Source organism: Bos grunniens, chromosome 8 (assembly GCF_055505025.1).
Source record: "Bos grunniens cultivar Pamir isolate PY7600 chromosome 8, Bosgru_T2T1.0, whole genome shotgun sequence".
NCBI classification, from domain to species: Eukaryota; Metazoa; Chordata; class Mammalia; order Artiodactyla; family Bovidae; genus Bos; species Bos grunniens.
In genome coordinates this window covers 15,665,550-15,688,427 of record NC_141172.1, presented here as the reverse complement: position 1 = coordinate 15,688,427, position 22,878 = coordinate 15,665,550, and the positions used below count along the sequence as shown (strand labels likewise).

Below are 22,878 nucleotides of genomic sequence, written 5' to 3'. Positions count from 1 at the left end.
GAAAGGGAAAAGTGAAACTGAAGTTGCTCAGTTGTCTCCGACTCTTAGCGACCCCATGGACTGCAGCCCACCAGGCTCCTCTGTCCATGGGATTTTCCAGGCAAGAATACTGGAGTGGGTTGCCATTCAACTCTATAAATCTTTGTAAAAATAGCTGCTGGAGATACGTATGCATTATTCATAGTATAAGAGAAAGACGGGCAGACAATTTTCTACAAGGAAGCATGGTAGATTTATTTCATGCACTGGAGAAGGAAATGGCAACCCACTCCAGTGTTCTTGCCTGGAGAATCCCAGGGATGGCGGAGCTTGGTGGGCTGCCATCTATGGGGTCGCACAGAGTCAGACACAACTGAAGCGACATAGCAGCAGCAGCAGAGTCAATTCAGTTTTCTCTATAGTTGTCACAGGTGGTGGTGGTTGTTTTGAAACCTGTAAAAAGTGTGAATTATATCTGATGATAGTGATTATGATAAGAGCTGTCATCATTTTCAGCCATTATGCTGGATGCTTTACACAAATTAAATGTTATTTCAAAAGAGAGTGCCCTTCCACCTTCACCCATTTAACATATGAGGAAACTAAACTTCAAAGAACTGAGTTAGCCAGGGTAAAATAGCCAGTTGTGTGGGATCTGTGTAATTCTTAAGTTGGCAATTCTGAAGCCCTGTACTTCTTGCTTTTCTACCAGCTCCTTAAAAGCTGGTTTCTATAGTGTATATCTGGATTGAATCAGAGACAATTTGGTAACTACTTTACTATCAACCATCTAAGGACATTTGCAATGGTTTTGTTTTGAATGGTCAAGTTGTTCTCTAAAATGTGAGCCCTTCTGTATTCATTTACCAAAATTTCATTTAGTTATCTGTGAGTGAAGCCCTGTGCTAAATATTAGATATACAAGGATGACTAAGACCTGGTCCTTGCTGCTGAAGAATTCATAGCCTAGAAGGCAAACAAGAATTATAAACCAGAGTGACAGTACTCTGTTAGAGTCATTGCAAAGAGCCCTCTTCCTGCCTCTCGGAGTCCTGTCTCACACTCCTCTACTCACTCTTCTTCCTCCATCGACTCCTTATGGTCCAGGCTGCTCTGCATGTCAGGTTAGCTCTTCAGTCCCCGTGGCAATACTCAGATTCCTCTCATGAATTTCATACCACTGTATCCACTCATAGCAAACTAAGCATCTATTTGGACTTGGCTATCGAGGGATTGGGGGCAGGAGGAGAAGGGGACGACAGAGGATGAGATCGCTGGATGGCATCACTGACTCGATGCACATGAGTTTGGGTGAACTCCGGGAGTTAGTGATGGACAGGGAGGCCTGGCGTGCTGTGATTCATGGGGTCGGACACGACTGAGTGACTGAACTGAACTGAACTAATCCCATGCCCAATCCAAGCCAATATATCTATAATAGAATTTCATATTGAATTTTTTGTATTTCCCCACAGAAGAGCTTCATGCCCTGTGGCCCTTTCATAGTGAGTTCTACCATGTCCATTCATCATACAAAGCAGCAACCTTGGATTTATCCTACTCTCCTCCCTCTGTGTGAACACCGGTCATTAAAATTAATATTTCTATCACTGTAACACTTGTCATTCTTTCTACCTCTGATGTGATTATAGCCTTAATTAAGACTTATGATCTTTAAATAACATATTACAATAGTTATCTATCATGAGTTTTCCTGACTTTAATCTCTACAAATGTAACATGTCTATTGGTCTCAGAGTGATCCTCCTAAAATGAAAAGGTCACTTAATCATGATATACTTTGATTTAAAACCTTTTCTTTCTCATTGTTATAGACCTTACTGCTGCTGCTGCTGCTGCTAAGTCGCTTCAGTCGTGTCTGACTCTGTGCGACCCCATAGACAGCAGCCCACCAGGCTCCCCCGTCCCTGGGATTCTCCAGGCAAGAACACTGGAGTGGGTTGCCATTTCCTTCTCCAATGCATGAAAGTGAAAAGTGAAAGTGAAGTCGCTCAGTCGTGTCCAACTCTTCGAGACCCCATGGACTGCAGCCTACCAGGCTCCTCCGTCCATGGGATTTTCCAGGCAAGAGTACTGGAGTGGGGTGCCATTGCCTTCTCTGATAGACCTTACTAGGATATTTTAAGCCTGGACCCAGTTTGTTTAATGCACAGTCTCAGGCTAAGCCCTTTCTCACACTTATTTCAGCCTTGCTCATTACATTTACCGTAATGCAGTGAGAAAGGCAATGCCAAAGAATGTTCAAACTACCATACAATTGTGCTCATTTCACATGCTAGCAAGGTAATGCTCAAAATCCTTCAAGCTAGGCTTCAACAGTGCATGAACCGAGAATTACCAGATGTACAAGCTGGATTTAGAAAAGGCAGAGGAGCCAGAGATCAAATTGCCAACATAAGTTGGATCATAAAAAAAAGCAAGAGAATTCCAGAAAAATGTCTACTTCTGCTTCATTGACTACACTAAAGCCTTTGACTGGGTGGATCACAACAAACTGTGTAAAATCTTCTTAAAGAGATGGGAATACCATGTCACATTACCTGCCTCATGAGAAACCTGTATGCAGGTAAAGAAGCAACGGTTAGGACTGGACTTAGAACAACAGACTGGTTCCAAATTGGGAAAGGAGTATGTCAAGGCTATATATTGTCACCCTGCATATTTAACTTATATGCAGATTATATCATGTGAAATGCCCAGGTGGATGAAGCTCAAGCTGGAATCATGATTTCAGGGAGAAATATCAGCAACCTCAGATATGCAGATGACACCACCCTTATGGCAGAAAGCTGAGTATGAATAAAGAGCCTCTTGATGAAAGTGAAAGAGGAGAGTAAAAAAAAGCCGACTTAAAACTCAACATTCAAAAAATTAAGATCATGGCATCTGGTCCCATCACTTCATGGCAAATAGATGGGGAAAAAATGGAAACAGTGACAGACTTTATTTTCTTGGGCTCCAAAATCACTGCAGATGGTGACTGCAGCCATAAAATTAAAAGACACTTGCTCCTTGTAAGAAAAGCTATGACAAACTTAGACAGCATATTAAGAAGCAGAGATACAACTTTGCCAACAAAGATCTCTATGATCAAAGCAATGGTTTTTCCATTAGTCATATATGGATGTGAGTGTTGGACCATAAAGAAGGCTGAGCGTTGAAGAATTGATGCTTTTGAAATGTGGTGCTGGAAAAGACTCTTGAGAGTGCCTGGGACTGCAAGGAGATCAAATCAGTCAATCCTAAAGGAAAACAACCCTGAATATTCATGGGAAGGACTGACTTGAAGCTGAAGCTCTAATACTTGGGCCACCTGATGTGAAGAGTTGACTCATTGGAAAAGACCCTGATGCTGGGAAAGATTGAGGGCAAGAGGAGAAAGAGGCAACAGAGGATGAGATGATTGGATGGCATCATCGACTCAATGACATGAGCCTGAGCAAACTCCAGAAGATAGTGAAAGACAGGGAAACCTGGTGGCTATAGTCCATGGGGTCGCAAAGAGTTGGACATGACTTAGCAACTGAACAACACCAACATGGTATACTATTTCATATCTTCGTGTTTGGCTCAGGCTACTGGCCCATTTGTCAGAATCGCCTGTTTTGCCCTCCTCCCTGCCACTGTTATGGTTCACCTGGTAAACACTTCAGGTTTCAGTACATAATTCAAGATTTCCTTCTATATGGCCCTTTTGGGGTAGAGCTATGGGTAAATAAGTAACTGTGAAGACCAGAGAATAAGTCTGCTGTGATCATTTCAAAAGTTACCACATTATTAAAGAAGACTTCAGAACAAGTTGCACAGAGTCGGACGTGACTGAAGCGACTTAGCAGCAGCAGCAGAACAAGAAATATTATCAGAGATAAAGATAGATATTAATGAAAGATAAGTGAGTCAATTTACAAAGACACATAACAATCTTAAATATGAATGAAACTAACAACCTTTAAAATATATGAAGAAAAATTGATGGAATTGAAAGCATGAATACAAATCCATAATTATAGTTGGAACCTTTAACCCTCTGCTTTTAGAAACTAGTGTAACAGGTAGAAAATAGATGAGTGGGGATGGAGAGGACCTAAACAACATTATGAACCAACTGGACCTAAGTGTAGTTTTTGGAACACCCCAGCCACCAGTAGAATACATATTCTTTTCAAGTGCACATTAAAAGAGCTGAGGCCCTGCCTAAGGGGCTTGTAGTCTATCCAGAAAGATGCCACGTGTGCCAAGGCAATATCAGGAGAAGAAAAAAAAGGCATGAGAATTAGTGCCTTGAGGGCTAAAGGATCCCAAACAGACTAGGACAACTTTTACTGCCAGTACCACCCTTCAGTATTTAACCACACAATGTCTAGTTTTTATTTAACTTTTCCTGTTTTGAGGCATTGTCACTATGCTGGGATTATGTAATTGTGAGCTTCAAAAGCAGAGACCACATCGTCTATATCTGTGTCTCTTCCTACAACAATTAGCACAGCGCTTGCCATTTAGATGCTAAAAAAAAAGATTTAGAGTAAATGGGGTTCCGAGAGGGTCAGGTATTTTCCATGGCCATCAACTCTGCTCCAGACCAAAGTGGTTGTTGCCACTTTAACTGTGGTGTCTGGGCTGAAGACCAAGACTGAATTGTTGATGACCGTTCCTTTTCTGCTAGCCACTGCTAGGTACAGTGGGTTCACAAAGAGAGTTCAGAAAAGTCCTTGAGAAGCCTGATGTGATGGCTGTGGTGCTTCAGTGCCCACAGCCCTGCAAAAGGCAGAATGCCAGGGCTGCACTGCGGGAAGCTGACAGTCCACTCTGCTCACCTCCCACAGGCTGAAGTTCACCTGCATTCTGTTGCATACTTGCCAGTGGATGTCTTAAGGTGCATCCTACTGCCCTGGGTCAACTGTCTCAAGGATTTTCCCCCAATTGTATTCATTTGTGCATATAGATTCATTAGTTCTTTAAAGCTGAAAGTATAGAAAATTATAAAGAAAATAAAGATCGGGTTTTCAATAATCCAGAAATAGTAACTTTTAACATTTTTCTGTGTATTTTATATATGTATATATATATATATAAATGTATGATAGATAAATATACATGTATAGAGAGTGTATGCATGTGTGTAAATTTCATGCTGTCTGAACTGTTTTTTTCTCCCAAATACACTGTGAAAGTGAAAGTGAAAGTTGCTCAGTTGTGTTACACTCTCTGCAACCCCATGGACTATACAGTCCATGGAATTCTCCAGGCCAGAATACTAGAGTGGGTAGCCTTTCCCTTCTCCAGGGGATCTTCCCAACACAGGGATCAAAACCAAGAATCAAACCCAGGTCTCCTGCATTGCAGGCAGATTCTTTACCAGCTGATCCATAAGGGAAGCCCATAATATACCATAAGCATCCTTTAATGTTTCCATGTCAGTATGCTTCCATCACAACATTTTGACATTTGCCTGGTATTTCACTGCTTACCATAATTTATATTAAAAAATCCATTTTTTTGGCTGCTTAGAATATTTCCAGGTTTTGATATTTTTAACAGTTTGTTTATTTGTGGCTGCACTGGGTCTTCATTACTGTGTATGGACATTCTCTATTGAGTGTGGGATATTCTCTAGTTGTGTGCGGGCTTCTCATTGCGGTGGCTTCTCTTGCTGCCAAGCGTGGGCTCTAGAGCGCAGGCTCAGTGGTTGTGGTACACAGGCTTAGTTGTTTAGCAGAATGTGGAATCTTCCCGGACCAGAGATCAAACCAGTGTCCCCTGCATTGGCATTGCAGTTTCTTAACCACTAGACCACCAAGGAAGCCTCAGATTTTTATTATTATCAACAATACTTCATACATAAATGTTGGGGCACAAATTTGCTTTGGGCTTGCATTATATTGTAAAAGTGGACCTTTTGGGCCAGAGAATATGCATCTAAGACTTTCGCTACATATTTGTGATAGTGGCCTCTAGACATGCAGTACTAACACAGTAGGAACGTTGTGTAAGTTATTTCCCATACCTCATCACATTTTTAATTTATCCATTGCTAGTTTTGTTAATCCATCTCAAAGACTTTTACTGTTTTCTGTAGATGTTTTTTCACATATTAAGTACAAAAAGGAGAGGTGAGAAAATGAAACATCAGCCAAGTGCCTCATTTCTTTGCTTATTTTCCTTGCTTGTGTATTAGTTTGGTTTTCTCTCTTGTTCTGCTATAACCGTGTCTAGAAAACTCACACATAGCCAGCTTGACCAGTGAGGAAGTCCCTTTCCCTTCCCTAGAGCATGGCAGTGGGGTGCCCACAGATTCTGATATTACTTCCTGCTATTTTGGAAGCACAGTGATAAATGTCTACATTTGGGATTCCCTGGTGGCTCAGTGGTAAAGAAGCTGCCTGCCAATGCAGGAGACATTGGTTTGATCCCTGATCTGGGAAGATCGCACATGCTGTGGAGCAACTAAGCCCAGGCACCACAACTACTGAACCTGTGTTCTAGAGTGCAGGAGCCACAACGACTGAAGCCCAGCTTCCCTGGAGCCTGTGCTCTGCAGTAAGAAAAGCCACCCCACTGAGGAGGCAGTGCACAGCAACTAGAGGGTAGCCATTGCTCTCATCAACTAGAGAAAAGCCCGCATGACAAGGAAGACCCGCAACAGCCAAAAATAATAAAAATTTTAAATGTCTGCATTTATCAGTGTCATCAAACTTTTCCATTACCTGTCAAGTTTCAAATTCTTTCCTAAGGCCTGATTTCTTTCCTAAACACCTGGGTTGGTGTTTGTGACGTTGGCCACATTTCTCTTTATCTACTTTTTTGCACATTGTGGTCTACAGATGAACTGTGAGAAAGAGAGCCATATATGAAACTTTGCAAAAAAATTGGAAACCAAGAGACCAGGATTCTAATACTCCCTTTGCTAGTACTCTAATACTCCCTCTGCTACCCACAGGTGCTCAGGTTACTTAGCCTTTGTTGGATCTTGCTTCCTCATTGCAGATAACTCTATATTGCAGTCCAGGGGTGGTGTGGTGGTTGTGGATGGAGAAGAAACTTATAGAAAGCCCTTATTAAATATGTACTTGTGCCAGATACTATGTATATGTTATCTCATGAATTAGACATTATTTGCTTCCATTTTAAAGATGAGGAATCTGAGATTCAGAGATATGAGTTAAATTTGCAATCTAGGGTTGCCTGACTCCAAAGACTTTTCAAGGTATGAGTATATAAACAATGATGGGAGTCTTTTCATTCATGTGTTAGTTCATTACTTAATGAATATTCAAGACCTACCAAGACTTACCAGGCACTGTGCTCAGGTCTAGGAATTCAGTGGGGAATCAATTAGATATGTTTCCTGCCTCATGAAGGTATCAGTCAGCTGAGGGGAAAAGAGACATTAAAAAGAAGACACAAGTACATGATTACCAATTGTGATTAGTACTGTGAAAAAAAAGGAGAGGATGGTGGGAAGGAATAACAGGGGAGACCTGATTCAGATTGAACAGGTCAGGGAAGACCTTTCTGAACTGAGACCCAGAAGATAACTAGGTATTAATCAGGCCAGAATGAGAAGAGCATTTCAACATTTCTGGGTGGGTGGAACTGCTGAAGGATAGAGAGCTGACCCAGCTGGTCCCCAGCAAGGCTCCTCAGGGTATGGAGATACCCCAATGATGGCCACAGCCAGCTTTCAAGAGAAGGGTTGTGGCCATGTCCAAGTATGTGGTATTTCCTTAATACGTTATGTATTGGGGAAAGTCCTGTCCAGACATGGAAATGGCCTCTCCCTTCCCTTGGAAATTCTGGCATGCCATCCAGTTTTGCAACTTCCCAACCTGTTGCCAATCAGCTTTGCTGACCTATTGGCCCCACACTTGGTAGTGAAGCTCATACTCTTGTTCCTCAATTGGTTCGCCATGTTCTAAGACCAGTAAGGCAGAAAACTGGGTCAGAGCATGTCTGGGAACTTTTGTTCACAAGTTATCTTCACTTTATACCTGGAATTTACACACCAAAGGTTCAGACATCCCAGAGAAAAGTTGCTTCACATTTTAACTAGCTATATAATCATAGACTCAAGAAACCCAGCTTGCTTATTATATGGGATCAATATTCTGGACAACAGAGAAAAGGATTACATGCAATAATATTTCTGTATCCTGGAAGATGAAATTAAACTACATAGTTCCTTTGCATAATGAAAAAATAAACTGAGTGACATTTCTGGATTATAGAGAGAAGAGTGAAAATGAGTCACCCATTCCAGATAATGGAGGAAAGAACATGACTGACAGCCCTAGGTAAGAGGAGATCCTTCTAGATGATGGGGAAGGATGAAGCTGATCAGAGGCAGGCAGCCCAGGTAAGGACACAAGCAACACCTTCAGCCCTCAAGAACCAGCAAACAGGAAGGAGCAAGAGCAGTGACAGCTTCCTTGTGTGCCCATCAAGCACAAACAGGGGAAGCTTTGCCTGGGGGGGAAGGTGCGCTGGGATCTGTTTGTTTCCAAGGCCTTCCTTCCACTGCTGCTCCATATGGCTTTGGGCCAGTGGGCCTCACAAAGTCTCAGATACCATGTGCTTAAATCACTTTTGTGACCCTCCCACCCCTTAAGTTTTCACAGTGACAAAGATACACAGTTAGCATCTCTGAACTGCTCAGATGAAAGGACCTAGGAATCAGCGTCGGAGAAGGCAATGGCACCCCACTCCAGTACTTTTGCCTAGAAAATCCCATGGACGGAGGAGCCTGGTAGGCTGCAGTCCCTGGGGTCGCTAGGAGTCGGACACGACTGAGCAACTTCACTTTCACTTTTCACTTTCATGCAATGGAGAAGGAAATGGCAACCCACTCCAGTGTTCTTGCCTGGAGAATCCCAGGGACGGGGGAGCCTGATGGGCTGCCGTCTATGGGGTCGCACAGAGTCGGACACGACTAAAGTGACGCAGCAGCAGCAGCAGGAATCAGCATGGAGATGCTGAGTGGGACAGTTTAGTCATTGAGACTATGAGGTGTTACCATCAGAAGGGGAATTAGTCATATCCAGTCTAAATCCTTCACTTACATAGTTGAGGAAACCGAGGCCTACAGATGGGGAAGTGAATGGTCCAAGGCCTCACAGGCAGATCATGGCAGACCTGGGATTAGTACCCAGAATCCCTGACTCCTAGACTGCTTTGTTAGGATGCCAGACTTGAAGCCATCTCAGAGAAGTAGAGACTAGCCTTCTGGAGGAAGCTTTTAGAGACGGAATGGAAGGAAGAAAGGAAATGAATATGTTAACACAATTAACAAAAGTCTCCTATGAATTAGACCCAGTGCCAGATGTTTCTATGTATTTTCAAACATTTAATCCTCTCAAAAATTCCCCTTGATGGAGATATTATTGCTATTTTACAGCTACTGAAACTGACTCAAAGTTTCAGTAACTTGTCTCAGGTTACACATGGCTGAGCCAGTGTTTGAACCCAGGTCTATTGAAAACACAGCCTGAGCTTCTCTACCTTAGCTGCCTGGAAACATCAATCGATTCTCAAGATCATCACTGAGGTGATAAAACCCAAGACAGAAATCAGGCGAGACTAGCAGCATCTGCCGTTGAGTAGGAAAAAGAGCAGAGACCTCTTTCCTAGGGCATAAAGGCAAGGTGATGACTAAGGTATGGGCTTTCCGTGCTAATTTCAGAATTAGTATTTTTGTGATATTGTCATCTGCATAAATTTAGGGTCTCTGAACTTATTGTAGATATGGTTATCCCAGTGGTTATTTTCTTTTTGGTCTATGTACTCCCTCTGCTCTTATAAATAATATTTTTATCCCCACCTAAATCTTAAACTATTTATCCCCACCTAAAACTTACACTATTTGGTTTTTACACAGGTTATTTTAAAAATCTTGTGTATAATTTGTTTCTGAAAGTAAGTTGGCCAGTAACCATGAAATCCCTCCTAGTTATTACTGAAATCCTTCTCTGCCAGTTCTTTAAGAAATTAGATCATCTCCAGATGAGTTGTTAATAAAAAAATAAATGCGGTAGCCAGTAGCATAGATATCTTCGGGCTCTTGGCCAAAAAAGAAGCCATCTGTGTAAAAGAAAACAGGCTAACAATTTTGGACTCTGGTCTCTGTGGCCACATTGAGCATTGACCTCACTGTTAATTAACCCATATTAATTGTTTTGGGCGGGGGGTTGTGTTCTCTCAGCACGAAAACGTCTTTTCCCCATTCAAACCACGTGGGGTTAAAACAAGAAAACAAAAGCCAAAACTGCTCCCCACACCCAAAGCCCCTTCTGTCAGGGCTCCCAAGTAGACCCGTGAGAGCTGTTAGAGGGCTGAGAAGGGCCGGTCATCAGCACATACCATACATAGGTGGAGGGCTTGTTATTCTCAGTTTCCCGCCTCAGAGAGGATACCCCTATTGTTTCTGAAAGTGCTGACCAGGACCCACACTTCCAACTAAAATTCCTCTACCCCTGCAGCAGCAGCAGCAGCAGCAGCCATAGATAAGTGTTTTGATGAATTGCAAGATGGACAGGTCTTACCATGCCCCCAGCCCTGCTGATACCAAACGCCTTTAAGATACAGCCTTTCCCATCCTAATCTACAAAGGAAACAGGAAAAAGGAACTTAAAACTCCCTGTGCTCAGACAGAAATTAGACTGGGACTGCCCGCTTCTGTGCTGTTCCTTCTTGCCTCTGACTTGTAAACAAGACCTAGGAGGACAGGCGAATGGAAAGTCACAAACCTCTGGGTGTTTGAAAGGATCCTTGGGACCTCATGCATGTCCGCGGAAACTGGATGGAGAGATTTGGGGAAGCATGGATTCTTTAGCCGGCTTAGTTCTCTGCGGAGTCAGCTTGCTCCTTTCTGGTAAGGTTTGGCTTTATTATTATTATTTTTTTTTTTTAAGTTTTTTTTAACCGTGACTCTGGGCTCTCTCACCAACGCTTATTGCTGGTTAACAAGGGGCAGCTGTGTCACGGACTGTTTCTCTGTGAATCTCCATTCAGTAAATGGAAGGATTCACCTGGAAAGTCCTTGTGGTGTGAACTGATTTTTCTAGTTTCCCTTCTGGATTATTGCCCCCTGTGTCACCACAGATGCTGTGGGGACTGACCAGGTCACTTTATTTGAAGAGACATATTTACTGTGGGACATTATTTTACTGCTCCTCATTCTAGCTTGTTTCCTTATTCGATACAAAAAAAGAAGAAACCTGGCTTTACCTGCTTCAGAGGAAATCTTCAGTCACTGAAAAAAAGTCAAATTTATGCTGAGAGTGATGGGGACCCACTTAAGGCACTGTACAGAGTGTCATTTTAAAAATGAGAACAAAAATGCTTTTCTATAAAGGTTTCATATTTGCATCCTATTTTATTCAAAGTGGTCAAATGCTAGGCTTTTTGGTTTTTTTTTTTTACTATAGATGGGGTCAGGGAGATAAGGGTTATATAATTTGTGTTTTATTTCAAAAACTATTTGGCATATAGTGATTTGTAGTCTTCACTGGCCCAGTGAAATGAAAGTTTAGGCAATTACCCAGATCACTGGCCTCAGGAGTGCATTGAAACCTATTGTGGGTTTAAGGAATGATTGGCCTGAGTATAGACTTAAGGTGTTTGGTGCTCAGATTCTCTAGATGGCGGCGTGGCTCCCACTTCACTTACCCTGTGGGATACCTATGAAAGTGCTATCAAATCACGAAATACAGATCACAGTGTAATGGCCATCAATCTCTCCCCTTCAGTTTGAAAGCATTAGAATTATTATAATGAAAATAGAATTGATATAGGAAATGAATTTGGGAAATTTTACTGAACTTAATGATGTGGACTATGTTAGGTATACTTGGATCAAATTCTACTAAGTATCTACTATACTATTTTATATTTTTCATGTTTCCAATATTATTAACTATTCAGAAATTAATCCAATAATATAACAGAATTGTATGGAAAGTAGTTTATAGCTCTTCAGTTTGTTGTCAGTAATCAATATATTGCTATAGTAATATTTTAAGACTGAGTAACACAAACTGCTGGGAAATGAAAGATTATCTGAGATAGTTTCAGTATTTATGTAGAAAGTGTTTATATTCATGTGGAAATAATGTTGATTTCTCCAACAATATGCACGTTTAAGCCAAATAATTGTCATAATTCCATTCTCAATTTGCTTTTTTTCTGTGTGACATCTATCAGTGACCTTGAAATCTGGAACTGCTTCTTTATCAGGGATTATAGTAATGCAAAGACCAGGGGTATATAGTGGCTCTGAAATACTTCTTTAGGTTAACTACTATACATACACACATACACAAAGACACACACACTCTGTTTTAATTTTTTTCCCCCCATAGTGATTGTTATGGCACTTTGCAATATAGGCTTAGAAAACCTGTTGTAAAATCAAACAAAGCAGAAATTAACACAACATTGTAAAGCAACTATACCCCAGTTTTGTTTTAAAGTACTTTTAAACAAACACATATGCAAAAAAATTATGTGGCAAAACAGTTGCTCTGTGTCTAAACCTTAGGTTTCTTGAAAGTACAGCACTAACTTCAGCAGGCTGAGACTCAAGGAGAGGGGTTCCATGTTCTTGTTGAAAATGAAGGTTAACACCAGTAACGTGGGTTTCTGGAGTAGATCTGCTGTGCTAAATCCTAACTTACATTTTCCATCTAAGCCTCCATGAATATGAACACTGAAGGCTTGAGAGTTGCAACAGCAAGAATCCAGTATGATTATGTCTACAGGCATAGGATCCCATTCTTCCATCCAAACTCCACTGCTGGACCACAGTAATGGAGCAAGGGGCTCATGACTTACAGACTTCTCTCTCTAGTTCAGTGGGTTGTTCCTCATTCCCTACTTCTGAACAGATAGAACTAAAAGAATGTCACGTTTGCTTCAGTGAAGGTGACTCTGGGTGGTAGATGCTAATGCATAAGAGGATGTATGTAACTTTTAGAAGACTTTTATCAAATCCACCTAGATTCTGGTAGATTTCCCCCAGTGGAGGATCATGGCCAATACCAGCTTACAAACAAGTTCTCAGAAACATACTAGATTTCCCCTTCTCTCCCATTCTTACCAAACCAGGCTGCTCTCTGTAAAGCATTGTATAGAAAGAACAGCAATAAAACAAATCACTCTCTCTGCTTTATCATAATATGTCCTCTGTGATCAACATGATCCAATGGAAAGTCTCTATAGCATGTCGTCTTGCCTCTTTCCTGTCTCATTTGACATTCTGAGTAACAACCTGGGTTCAGAGATAGTGAGTATCTTTTCTGGAGTGGCGGAGGAGATTCAGTTCTAAGGTCAGGGAAGTGGTCACAGATGGAACCTCTTGATTGGGGTTGGTCTTAGAAGGCTAGTAGCAAGCCTGAGTAATCAAGGGTGGAGGTGTGGAAGCTAGGATCAGAGACACACCTGGAAATTATTCTCAGAGGGAGGTGCTTTGCCCTCTCCCCAGATTCTCTCCTAATCACTGTCTTTGGGAGTTCTGAGCCTCTCCCTTTCAGTCCTACCCTGTGAGAACTTCCTTCGAGAGTTTGGTTCTTTTAAAACATCTCTCCTGGAGAGAAGGACTTGTCCAGTTCATCTCAGAAGACTATACTATATATTCTCGAGGGATTCAGATGGGTGAGCTCCAGGTTTTTCTGACATTATCAATTCATCTCCTGGAACTTTATTCCTAAAAAAATGTGTGTGATTGTGTCACCAATTCATTCCCTATAGATGGTTTGTTGGTTAGAGCACAGAATCACGACTCAGATAGATTTGTCTAAGCTGAAACAAAGCCAGAAGATACCACTTCAAAATAGATAAATGTCAAGTTACACATTCAGTTCAGTTCAGTGGTTCAGTCGTGTCCGACTCTTTGCGACCCCATGAATCGCAGCACACCAGGCCTCCCTGTCCATCACCAACTCCCGGAGTTCACTGAGACTCACGTCCATTGAGTCAGTGATGCCATCTAAGCCATCTCATCCTCTGTCATTCCCTTCTCCTCCTTCCCCCAATCCCTCCCAGCATCAGAGTCTTTTCCAATGAGTCAACTCTTCGCATGAGGTGGCCAAAGTACTGGAGTTTGCATTGGGGTTCAATAAATAGATTATGTTCAGTGTCAGAGAGATCTGGTGTGTTGAGAGCTCTATGGGTGACATCTAAGTTTTGGTGATACACAAAATTTACAGGAGCCAACACGTCCTTTACTTGCTAAAATGGTAATACGTGGCTGTAAACTGTTTGCTTAGTAAAAATATAAGATCTGACTTAGAGATGGCAATTGCTTCAATCTACTGCTCAAAGCATACCCATTAAACACTGGTGACACTAAGAAATTTGACAGCAAACAGAGTAGACAGGCAGAAGGAAAAGTGCTTTAGACACTTTGTCATATGAGCACATATAGTCAGGAGAGAAGAGATGAAGGAGCAGTATTTTCATGGGTTTCCATTTAGATGACACCATAGATTGATGCTGTATTTCTCCAGGTCTGGGATGCAGGGGCTGAGGGACCTGCACAAAAGATAGTTTGACTTTATTGATAGAAACTTTCTAAAAGCCGGATCACCGTCCCCCTGAGGAGTGAGTTCCCACTCTGAGGAGGGATCAGGTTGGATGATGGATAGATTTAGGAATGTGAAAAGAGGATCCTTTTCATTTCACTATCAGTGGCTTCTCATTGATCACTTAGGAGGTAGATAAGGGTTCCGAAGAGCCACCAAGATCTTTGCCCACTGAAATCACACTGGGTGTGTTTTCTGAATGTGGACCCAGCTACACTCACTTTACACTAAATTGTAACTCAATCAACTTGGCATAGGAGAAGAAAAAGCACATGCCCTTGGGCTGTGATGACTTTCTGAAGCCACTGCTCTGAGACTGAGGTGGAGCTCATCAAGAAGGCAGGAGAAGGAATCTGGAGTATGGATTGTGAGGTTACACACCTGGTTGTTGTTGTTTAGTCACTAAGTCATGCCCAACTCTCTTGTGACCCCATGGACTGTAGTCTACCAGGCTCCTCTGTCCATGAGATTTCCCAGGCAAGAACACTGCAGTGGGTTGCCATTTCCTTCTCCAGGGGATATTCCTAGCCCAGAGATCAAGCCCAGGTCTCCTGCATTAGCAGGCAGTTTATTTACTACTGAGCCAACAGGGACTCTCTTACACACCTGGAGTTAAGCTCAAATTGGGTGACCATGGACCAGTTATTTGACTGCTCTAATACACAGTTTTCTCATCTTTTACAGTTGAGAATACTTTTGACCCCTAGAGTCATTATAAACATCAAGTGTGATAATGCATATGCATTAGTCAGCCAGTAAGAACTCTCTTAGCAAGTGAAGCTAGTATAATTGAAAGAGAACTGTTGCTCTGAGGACCACTGTGCTTGTTTAAGAGCGGTCTAATCTTTTCCAGGTGGAGGGGGTCACTTACTACTCATAGAAGCAGTCTCCTTCTAAAACCCCTCAACATTAGCTGGTTCCTCAAATTTCGTACTGGTCTCTCCCAGTACGAAGCCAGAACACGGCCTGTTTTCTGGTGCTTTCTCTCACCTATCCCATTCATGGCTGTTCCACTTCAGCCACGTCCTTCTCCACGAATGATGTATATTTTCCTCTTGGCTCTTGTTCATGCTGTTCTATCCATTTGGAAAAGACATCCTCTATGCTTGCTCTGCAAACAAAATTCAACTCAGTTTGCCTAGGCCAATTCTTCATGATGTTCTTCTCCTAATTCTGAGTTCCCTTACCACACAGGCTGTGTCTTTGAACTCTGGGCACGTGGATTTAGCCCAGTTAACCTCTAACATCTTTGTTAGAGGTATTGTTTCTTTACTATTCTCCGTAGTGCTTGGAGTTTAATATGCCACAGTAAGAAACTTTTGGTATGCCACAGCAGACCTGAAAAAAAGAGAGAAAGCATTTGTTGTTATACGAAGGGTTTTTAAACATTGAAATAATAATAACAGTAATAATCAATTTCATATATGTATTGAAAGTAGTAATCACTCATATCTTAAAACATTGGCTTATGTTAAATATCTGATGTAAATAAGGTCAAAAGAAAGTCCCTTTCTTCTCTCAGGTGTGAAACATGAAAGGTATACTCATGAAAGTGGGTTTAACAAGAGCTTTACCTAATACTATGTATTGTATGATTGCTGAATATTACTTTAAAGATATGCATAGTTTTTATTTAATAGATATTTATTGAGTTATTGCCTGCCCATATTCATTCATTCACTCAACTATCATTTCAGTCAGTGAAGACACATTGAGGACTTACTTTGTACCAAATATTGTATTGGATACCAGGAATGCAGAAAAAAGGATGAATCATTTTTTTTCCCCTTGCTAAACTCACTTTTTGGTAGGAAAGATAAATATAGGAGAATAAATTATAAGATGCTATGATAAATACTATAATTATTGTTGTTTTTCAGTAAAGTCATATCTGACTCTTTGCAACCCCATGAACTGCAGCATGCCAGGCTTCCGTGTCCTTCACTATCTCCTGAAGTTTGCCCATACTCACGTCCATTGAGTCGGTGATGCCATCCAACCATCTCATCCTCTGTCACCCCCTTCTCCTCCTGCCCTCAATCTTCCCCAGCATCAGGGGTATATAAAAATCTAGCTTTTCAAGAGCTGTAAAAATACTTATTGGATTCAGTAATTTAAAAAATGCAATTCTAAAATCCAAATTAAACATAAGTGACTAAAAACATATAATGCTAACTTCATTGCTAAATTTATATGAATATAATTTAATATTGAAAATAATCTGTAGGTTAGATTTTCCTCACTTTCCCAGAACTCCTAAATAATAATGAATATTGCCCCATATTATGGCTGATGTAGTTATGAGTTACTCATGGCCAAATGATTTTAAAACAAAGTAGATAAAAAGGAAAAGGGAAGAAAGAATTTCCCATCAGAAGGAGCACAGAGTGTGAAACAGCAGGGCAAGCTCAGGGAAGTTGAGTAAGGCTAGAATGTAGGGAGGAGGTGGTGAATTAAGGTTGGGTTCAGGTCAGGAAGGGCCTCATTGGCCATATTAAGTCATCTGTACCTCTTTTCTGTACATGTGGAAATTTAGTGTGGTGTTTGTTCTAGTGTATCTGATTTACGTCTTGGAAAATTCACTCTGGTAAGAGTGTGGAGCATGTATTGACACGGCAGAGATTTAGGCCTGGACCAGTTTGGCTTCTCAATTCTCCAGGCAGGAAGGCCCGGATGAAGAGGGGAATTGAAAGTGTTTAAGCGGTGAAACTGTAGGGACTGGTGATAGGTTGTTTATTGGAGGTTGTGGGAAGAGAAGGTGGTGAATAAACATTGCTCCAGGCTTCTGGTTTGGGTGATGGTGCTGCCATTCACTGTGCTGGGAAACATGACAGAAGGAACCTGGTTGATGACAGGCTGGCAAGAAACAAACAATTATTTTGCACGTGTTGATTTTGAGTTTCCATGTTAATGGTGGATATTTAGCAAAACTGGGCTATCTGGGTCTGAAACTCAGAAGAGAACTGGGCAAGGGACTGAGACAGAGGAATCTTTGTGTATAGTAAGTAAGGTCCTGGACATGGACACATACTGAGATTTAAGTGAAGTGAAGAGAAGAGAAGAGAAGGAGGAGATAGCCTAGGGTTCCGTGAAGAAGCAGTCAAGGAGCTGGCAGGAGAGGCCAACCCAGACAGATTCCTTTCCTGGGATTTCAGAGACTTGGCGTTGCTGTGGCCAAGAAGGAGAGAGTTTAAAGAAGGGGACGATAAGATGGGGCAGCAGGGTGACAGCATCCGTGCTTGGCCTGGGGGCACCAGACTGCAGGTGTGTTGTTTCACAGAGAGCCAGCTGCACTGACAGCACAGCTGAGCCGGAGCTGGGAGGGATGGCGGAGGGTCAGCTGGCATCTCTCCCAGTCTTCAGGAAGGGGAACGTCTAAAGTTGCCTCCCTTAGTTCTGGAATTTTAAACTGATAACCCAATTCCCACCAGTCTAGTCAGACCATTCCTTAATTCTCGTCACATGTGCAGAATGCTTTTTTAGATCAAGACTTGCCTGCTTTCCTCTACATCCCTCCCCCGTTGCCTCCTTTTGTCACTCCGGGACTCTGACCACCCTTCTCCCTTGTTCCTTCCCAAAGGCCACAGGGACAGGTGTGGTCACATGAACCTGCCAGACGGGCAGAGTCCTGACCCTTTTTAACAAAGCTGTTGATTAGTGGGAGTGCGTTCCCACTGCCTAGAGGTGCCATGTCTAACATGGTAGGCACACTTAACAGACAGAGGGAGAAAAAAACCTAAAGATGAGCCACGGGAGCCCATCAGGCAGCCAGCAGAGGGACACGTGGGCGGCTGCTGTTTGTTCCCTGCTGGTCACAGCCCCCTGCCCAGGACTTGACCAGTGAGGTGTGTGTAGCAGGCACACCCATCTCAGCAGATCTGTCAGCTTTCCCGCTTTTGTTAGAGGGTGATATCATGCTTCCTGGGGGGAGCACTAGAAGACAATGCCCGGCCACTTTCCTCCAGATACAATAGGCGGAGTCAGGAAGGCAGTATTGACATTGCTGGGGCCGGGGAGGCACTCACTGCTCCGCGGCCGTCAGATGGTGAACCAGCTTAACCTTGGCACATGGAGCCTGGGTTGTGCAAGGCGTCTGGCTCCAGAGCCAAAGGGGACTCCACCCCAGGGACAGAAGTCCTGTAGACATCTGGGAATCTGAGATGGCCCTCGAATTCCCATCCCCTTGTCAAAAAAACAACCATAAAACAACAACAGGACCAGGAATAACAAAAATGACTACCATAGGCTGAATGTCATCATGTGCCAAGAGTTTAATATGACTTTTAATATCTTACAATAATCTCATGCAATTGGTATTATTATTTGTTTGTTTAATATAGATGGTGAAACTGAGGCTCACAAAATGTTAGTGACTTCACTAAGGTTAAACTATTGTGGACATTCATTATCTGGGACTGCCCAGCATTCCTGTTTTTCAAAAGCCACCAAGCGTTCCCTCCAGTGATGGGACTGCCAATCACTGATCCGTGTACTGTCAGTCTGATGACAGTGGTTGGTTCAGATGGAGGATGTATGACCCAACAGGGCCACATGGACTGTCCTCTGGGAATTTTTGAGCAAGATGTTCTCTTTCTTCAGTGAGGACACTCTTCACTTGGAGCCATCAGCTTCCTTGGGTGCTTCAAGGAAGCTAGTCTTTGGTAGAACAGAATGAGGGCAGGAACAGAACACAGCCCAGACAGGCAGTCCGGAATTATCTGAGCTCTAGATCAGAGGCCTATCCCAGCCCCTTCCAGTTATGTGAGCCAGCTACATTTCTTTTCTTGTGCTATTTTGAGTTGTTCTCTGTCTCTCAAAAATGAGTAGTCCTGAGCGACCACATGATCTCAGTAGGATTGATGGAGGCAAGAGTTAAACTCAGAATGACCTGAACCCAAACTCTGGGCTTTTTAAAACACTTCACTGTGCTGTCTTCCAACTAGTGTTTCATGGTCACCTCAAGCTGGTTCACAGAAAATGAGACTCATAACAGTACTGCTTACAGTACTTATTCACGTGCTTTGTGGTCAGTCATGTCCAACTCTTTGTGACCCCATGGACTGTAGTCTGCCAGGCTCCTCTGTCCACGGGGCTTTCTAGGCAAGAATACTGGAGTGGGTTGCAATTTCCTCCTCCAGGGGATCTTCCTGACCCATGGATCAAACCCATGTCTCTTGCATCTGCTGCATTGATGGGTGGGTTCTTTGCCACTAGCGCCACTTATTCAGTATCAGTATCAGTTCAGTTGCTCAGTCATGTCTGACTCTTTGTGACCCCATGGACTGCAGCATGCCAGCCTCCTTGTCTATCACCAACTCCCAGAGTTTACTAAAACTCATGTCCATTGAGTTGGTGATGCCATCCAACCATTTCATCCTCTGTCATTCCCTTCTCCTCCCACCTTCAATCTTTCTTAGCATCAGGGTCTTTTCAAATGAGTCAGCTCTTCGCATCACGTGGCCAAAACACTGGAGTTTCAGCTTTAGTATCAGTCCTTCCAATGAACATTCAGGACTGATTCCCTTTAGGATGGACTGGTTGGATCTCCTTGCAGTCCAAGGGACTCTCAAGAGTCTTCTCCAACACCACAGTTCAAAAGCATCAATTCTCCAGCGCTCAGCTTTCTTTATAGTCCAACTCTCACATCCATACGTGACTACTGGAAAAACCATAGCCTTAACTAGACGGACCTTTGTTGGCCAAGTAATGTCTCTGCTGTCTAGGTTGGTCATAACTTTTCTTCCAAGGAGTAAGTGTCTTTTAATTTCTGCAATCACCATCTGCAATGATTTTGGAGCCCAGAAGAATAAAGTCAGCCACTGTTTCCACTAGTTCTCCTTCTATTTGCCATGAAGTGATGGGACTGAATGCCATGATCTTAGTTTTCTAAATGTTGAACTTTAAGCCAACTTTTTCACTCTCTTCTTTCACTTTCATCAAGAGGCTCTTTAGTTCTTCTTCACTTTCTGCCATAAGGGTGGTGTCATCTGCATATCTGAGGTTATTGATATCTCTCCCTGCAATCTTGATTCCAGCTTGTGCTTCATCCAGTCCAGCGTTTCTCATGATGTTCTCTGCACGTAAGTTAAATAAGCAGGGTGACAATATACAGCCTTGATGTACTCCTTTTCCTATTTGGAACCAGTCTGTTGTTCCATGTCCAGTTCTAACTGTTGCTTCCTGACTTGCATACAGATTTCTCAAGAGGCAGGTCAGGTGGTCTGGTGTTCCCATCTCTTTCAGAATTTTCCAGAGTTGATTGTGATAAATTCACATAGTTCAAGGGGAAGATTTTAAAAGATACTACTTTAAATATACACTGTATGGTGTGGGTATATAACGAGCACTCAGTAAAAATCTGATGTTCTTTTTTACTTATAAACAAAGCTAGAGGCGCTTATGTCACTTAATGTCCATCTTTTCAAAGCACATCTCTATCCATAAGGGTAGGCAATTCATTCTATGCCAGATGGAGCTTCCCACCTTTCCTTGAGGTAACTCCCTGTTGTTGAGTTACTACCCCACTGCCTCCTTTTGTCCTAAGCCTGGCCTTGTCTCAGAACAAGGGGAGAAATCCTTAGAGCTGTGTGTTCTTGGGCTCTGGCTAAAAATCTGGAGTGTCAGGTAGGGAGTTCCTTCCATGGCCCTACCAGCTGGCAAGGTGGTGCTCCCCATTTTTTCTCCTGCCAGCCCCCAATTTCCTCTTTTCTCACTTTTCTCCTAACTGAAAAGTGTCTCTAGGATGCTTTGCTCTAGATTGTTCCCACCTCATTTATCCCAAACCTATGAATTCCTCGTTCTTGAAAATCTTATGTGGGATTGTCAATTCCCAGTGCAGTGTGCCTCACTTCAGACTAAGCTCATTCCTGGTAGATGATTTGGGAAGTGATCCCAGGGAGCAAGAATGAGGGGCTAGGGGAATGGAAGTGTACAAGCATGTACTGTCATGTTGGCCACTGACTCAAAAGCCTGGTGAAGTGAAACGTTAGTTGCTCAGTCGAGTCTGACACTTTGCGACCCTGTGGGCTGCATGTAGTCCACCAGGCTTCTCTGTCCATGGAATTCTCCAGGCAAGAATACTGGAGTGGGTAGCCATGCCCTCCTCCAGGGCATCTTCCTGACCAAGGGATTGAACCTGGGTCTCCTGCATTGCAGGTGGATTCTTTACCATCTGAGCCCCCAGAGAAGCCCCAAATGCTGGTGCTCCACACCTTCTAAGGAGCCTCATGAAATGTAGCTCTGGGCCTTCATACTTTGCTTTCCTTCCCTTTGTTCCAGGCTCATGTAGACACAAGAAGCCGATAAGTTACTGGGGTCCTGCGCTGTTGTGCCAGAAAGTCCCAGGGGAGGAAGTGTGAGATCCTCCCAGAGGCTCTGAGTGAGCTACTTTGAGGTTCCATCTGCTCAAAGCCGATGGAGGCCTGCTCAGAAGTGATTGTAGAAGCATTGGAGCTAAAGTGGGAATGGGGAAGATTTGCATTGGTCTCCAAGAGGTGTTGGATACAGGCACCCTTGCGTTTGTCCCTGACATAGAACTTAGAATATTAAATCGCAATTTACAGTGTATTTGATGGTTTTCCCACTAGGCTACGGGCTGAATGACACATTAGCATTCTCTGCACCAAATATAGTATCCTGGCTGCAAGAGAAATGCTTTAATAACAGTTTTGCATCGGATTCAGTGTTCTGACCAGTGCTTCCCCAAGTGTCCTAGATACACTATTGCTGGCCTGAAAGATGATTTTATGTGATGCAATTTAAACAGAGCATTTTTAATTATGAAATTAATATGTGTATATAGATATATGTGTGTATAGATGTTGTGTAGTTGCTAAGTTGTGTGTGACTCTTTGTGACTCTATGGACTGTAGCTTCTTCTGTCTGTGGAATTTCTTAGGCAAGAATACTGGAGTGGGTTGCCATTTCCTTCTCCAGGAGACCTTCCCGACCCAGGTTGAACCCAAGTCTCCTGCTTGGCAGGTGGATTCTTTACCACTGAGCCACCTGGAAAGTCCATATGTGTGTATATATCATAACAATCATGTACTTTCATGAGTATTTTGGCATTATATGAGGTTAAGAAAAAAAAGATGAATTAACTTAAAGAGAATGGTTAATAGAATAATTATTATACAAGTCTCATGTAGACTCAGCAAAAATCATGAAAATACTGTCTAAATTAATGCAATTTGAGAGACACTGCTCTAAAAGAATGAAGTAACCAATACTTTTTTAGAACTCTATGTGTGTGTTCAGATTAAAAATGGAAAAGTAATTTGGGCACATAAATAATACTAATGGATTA

At 42.5% G+C, this 22,878-nt stretch overlaps 2 protein-coding genes across 5 annotated transcripts in view; both read left to right on the top strand.

The window, feature by feature from the left end:
* The window catches only part of IFT74 (intraflagellar transport 74), a 122,447-nt gene extending 114,087 nt beyond the window's left edge, over positions 1–8,360 (top strand). The window contains exon 17 of the mRNA XM_086414921.1: positions 8,226–8,360. Within this exon, the coding sequence (XP_086271047.1) occupies positions 8,226–8,278 (53 nt within the window). The 3' untranslated portion in view covers positions 8,279–8,360. The remainder of the gene's footprint in view (positions 1–8,225) is intronic.
* Positions 8,361–9,533: 1,173 nt separating this feature from the next.
* TEK (TEK receptor tyrosine kinase) overlaps positions 9,534–22,878 on the top strand; it is a 106,067-nt gene continuing 92,722 nt past the window's right edge. For 2 of the 4 annotated variants that reach the window (XM_086414908.1, XM_086414906.1), the window contains exon 1: positions 10,650–10,864. In XM_086414908.1, the coding sequence (XP_086271034.1) occupies positions 10,813–10,864 (52 nt within the window). In that variant the 5' untranslated portion in view covers positions 10,650–10,812. Of the gene's footprint in view, positions 9,651–10,649; positions 10,865–13,511; positions 13,645–22,878 lie in introns of those variants that run through there. The other 2 variants (XM_086414907.1, XM_086414909.1) reach the window with 2 other exon arrangements.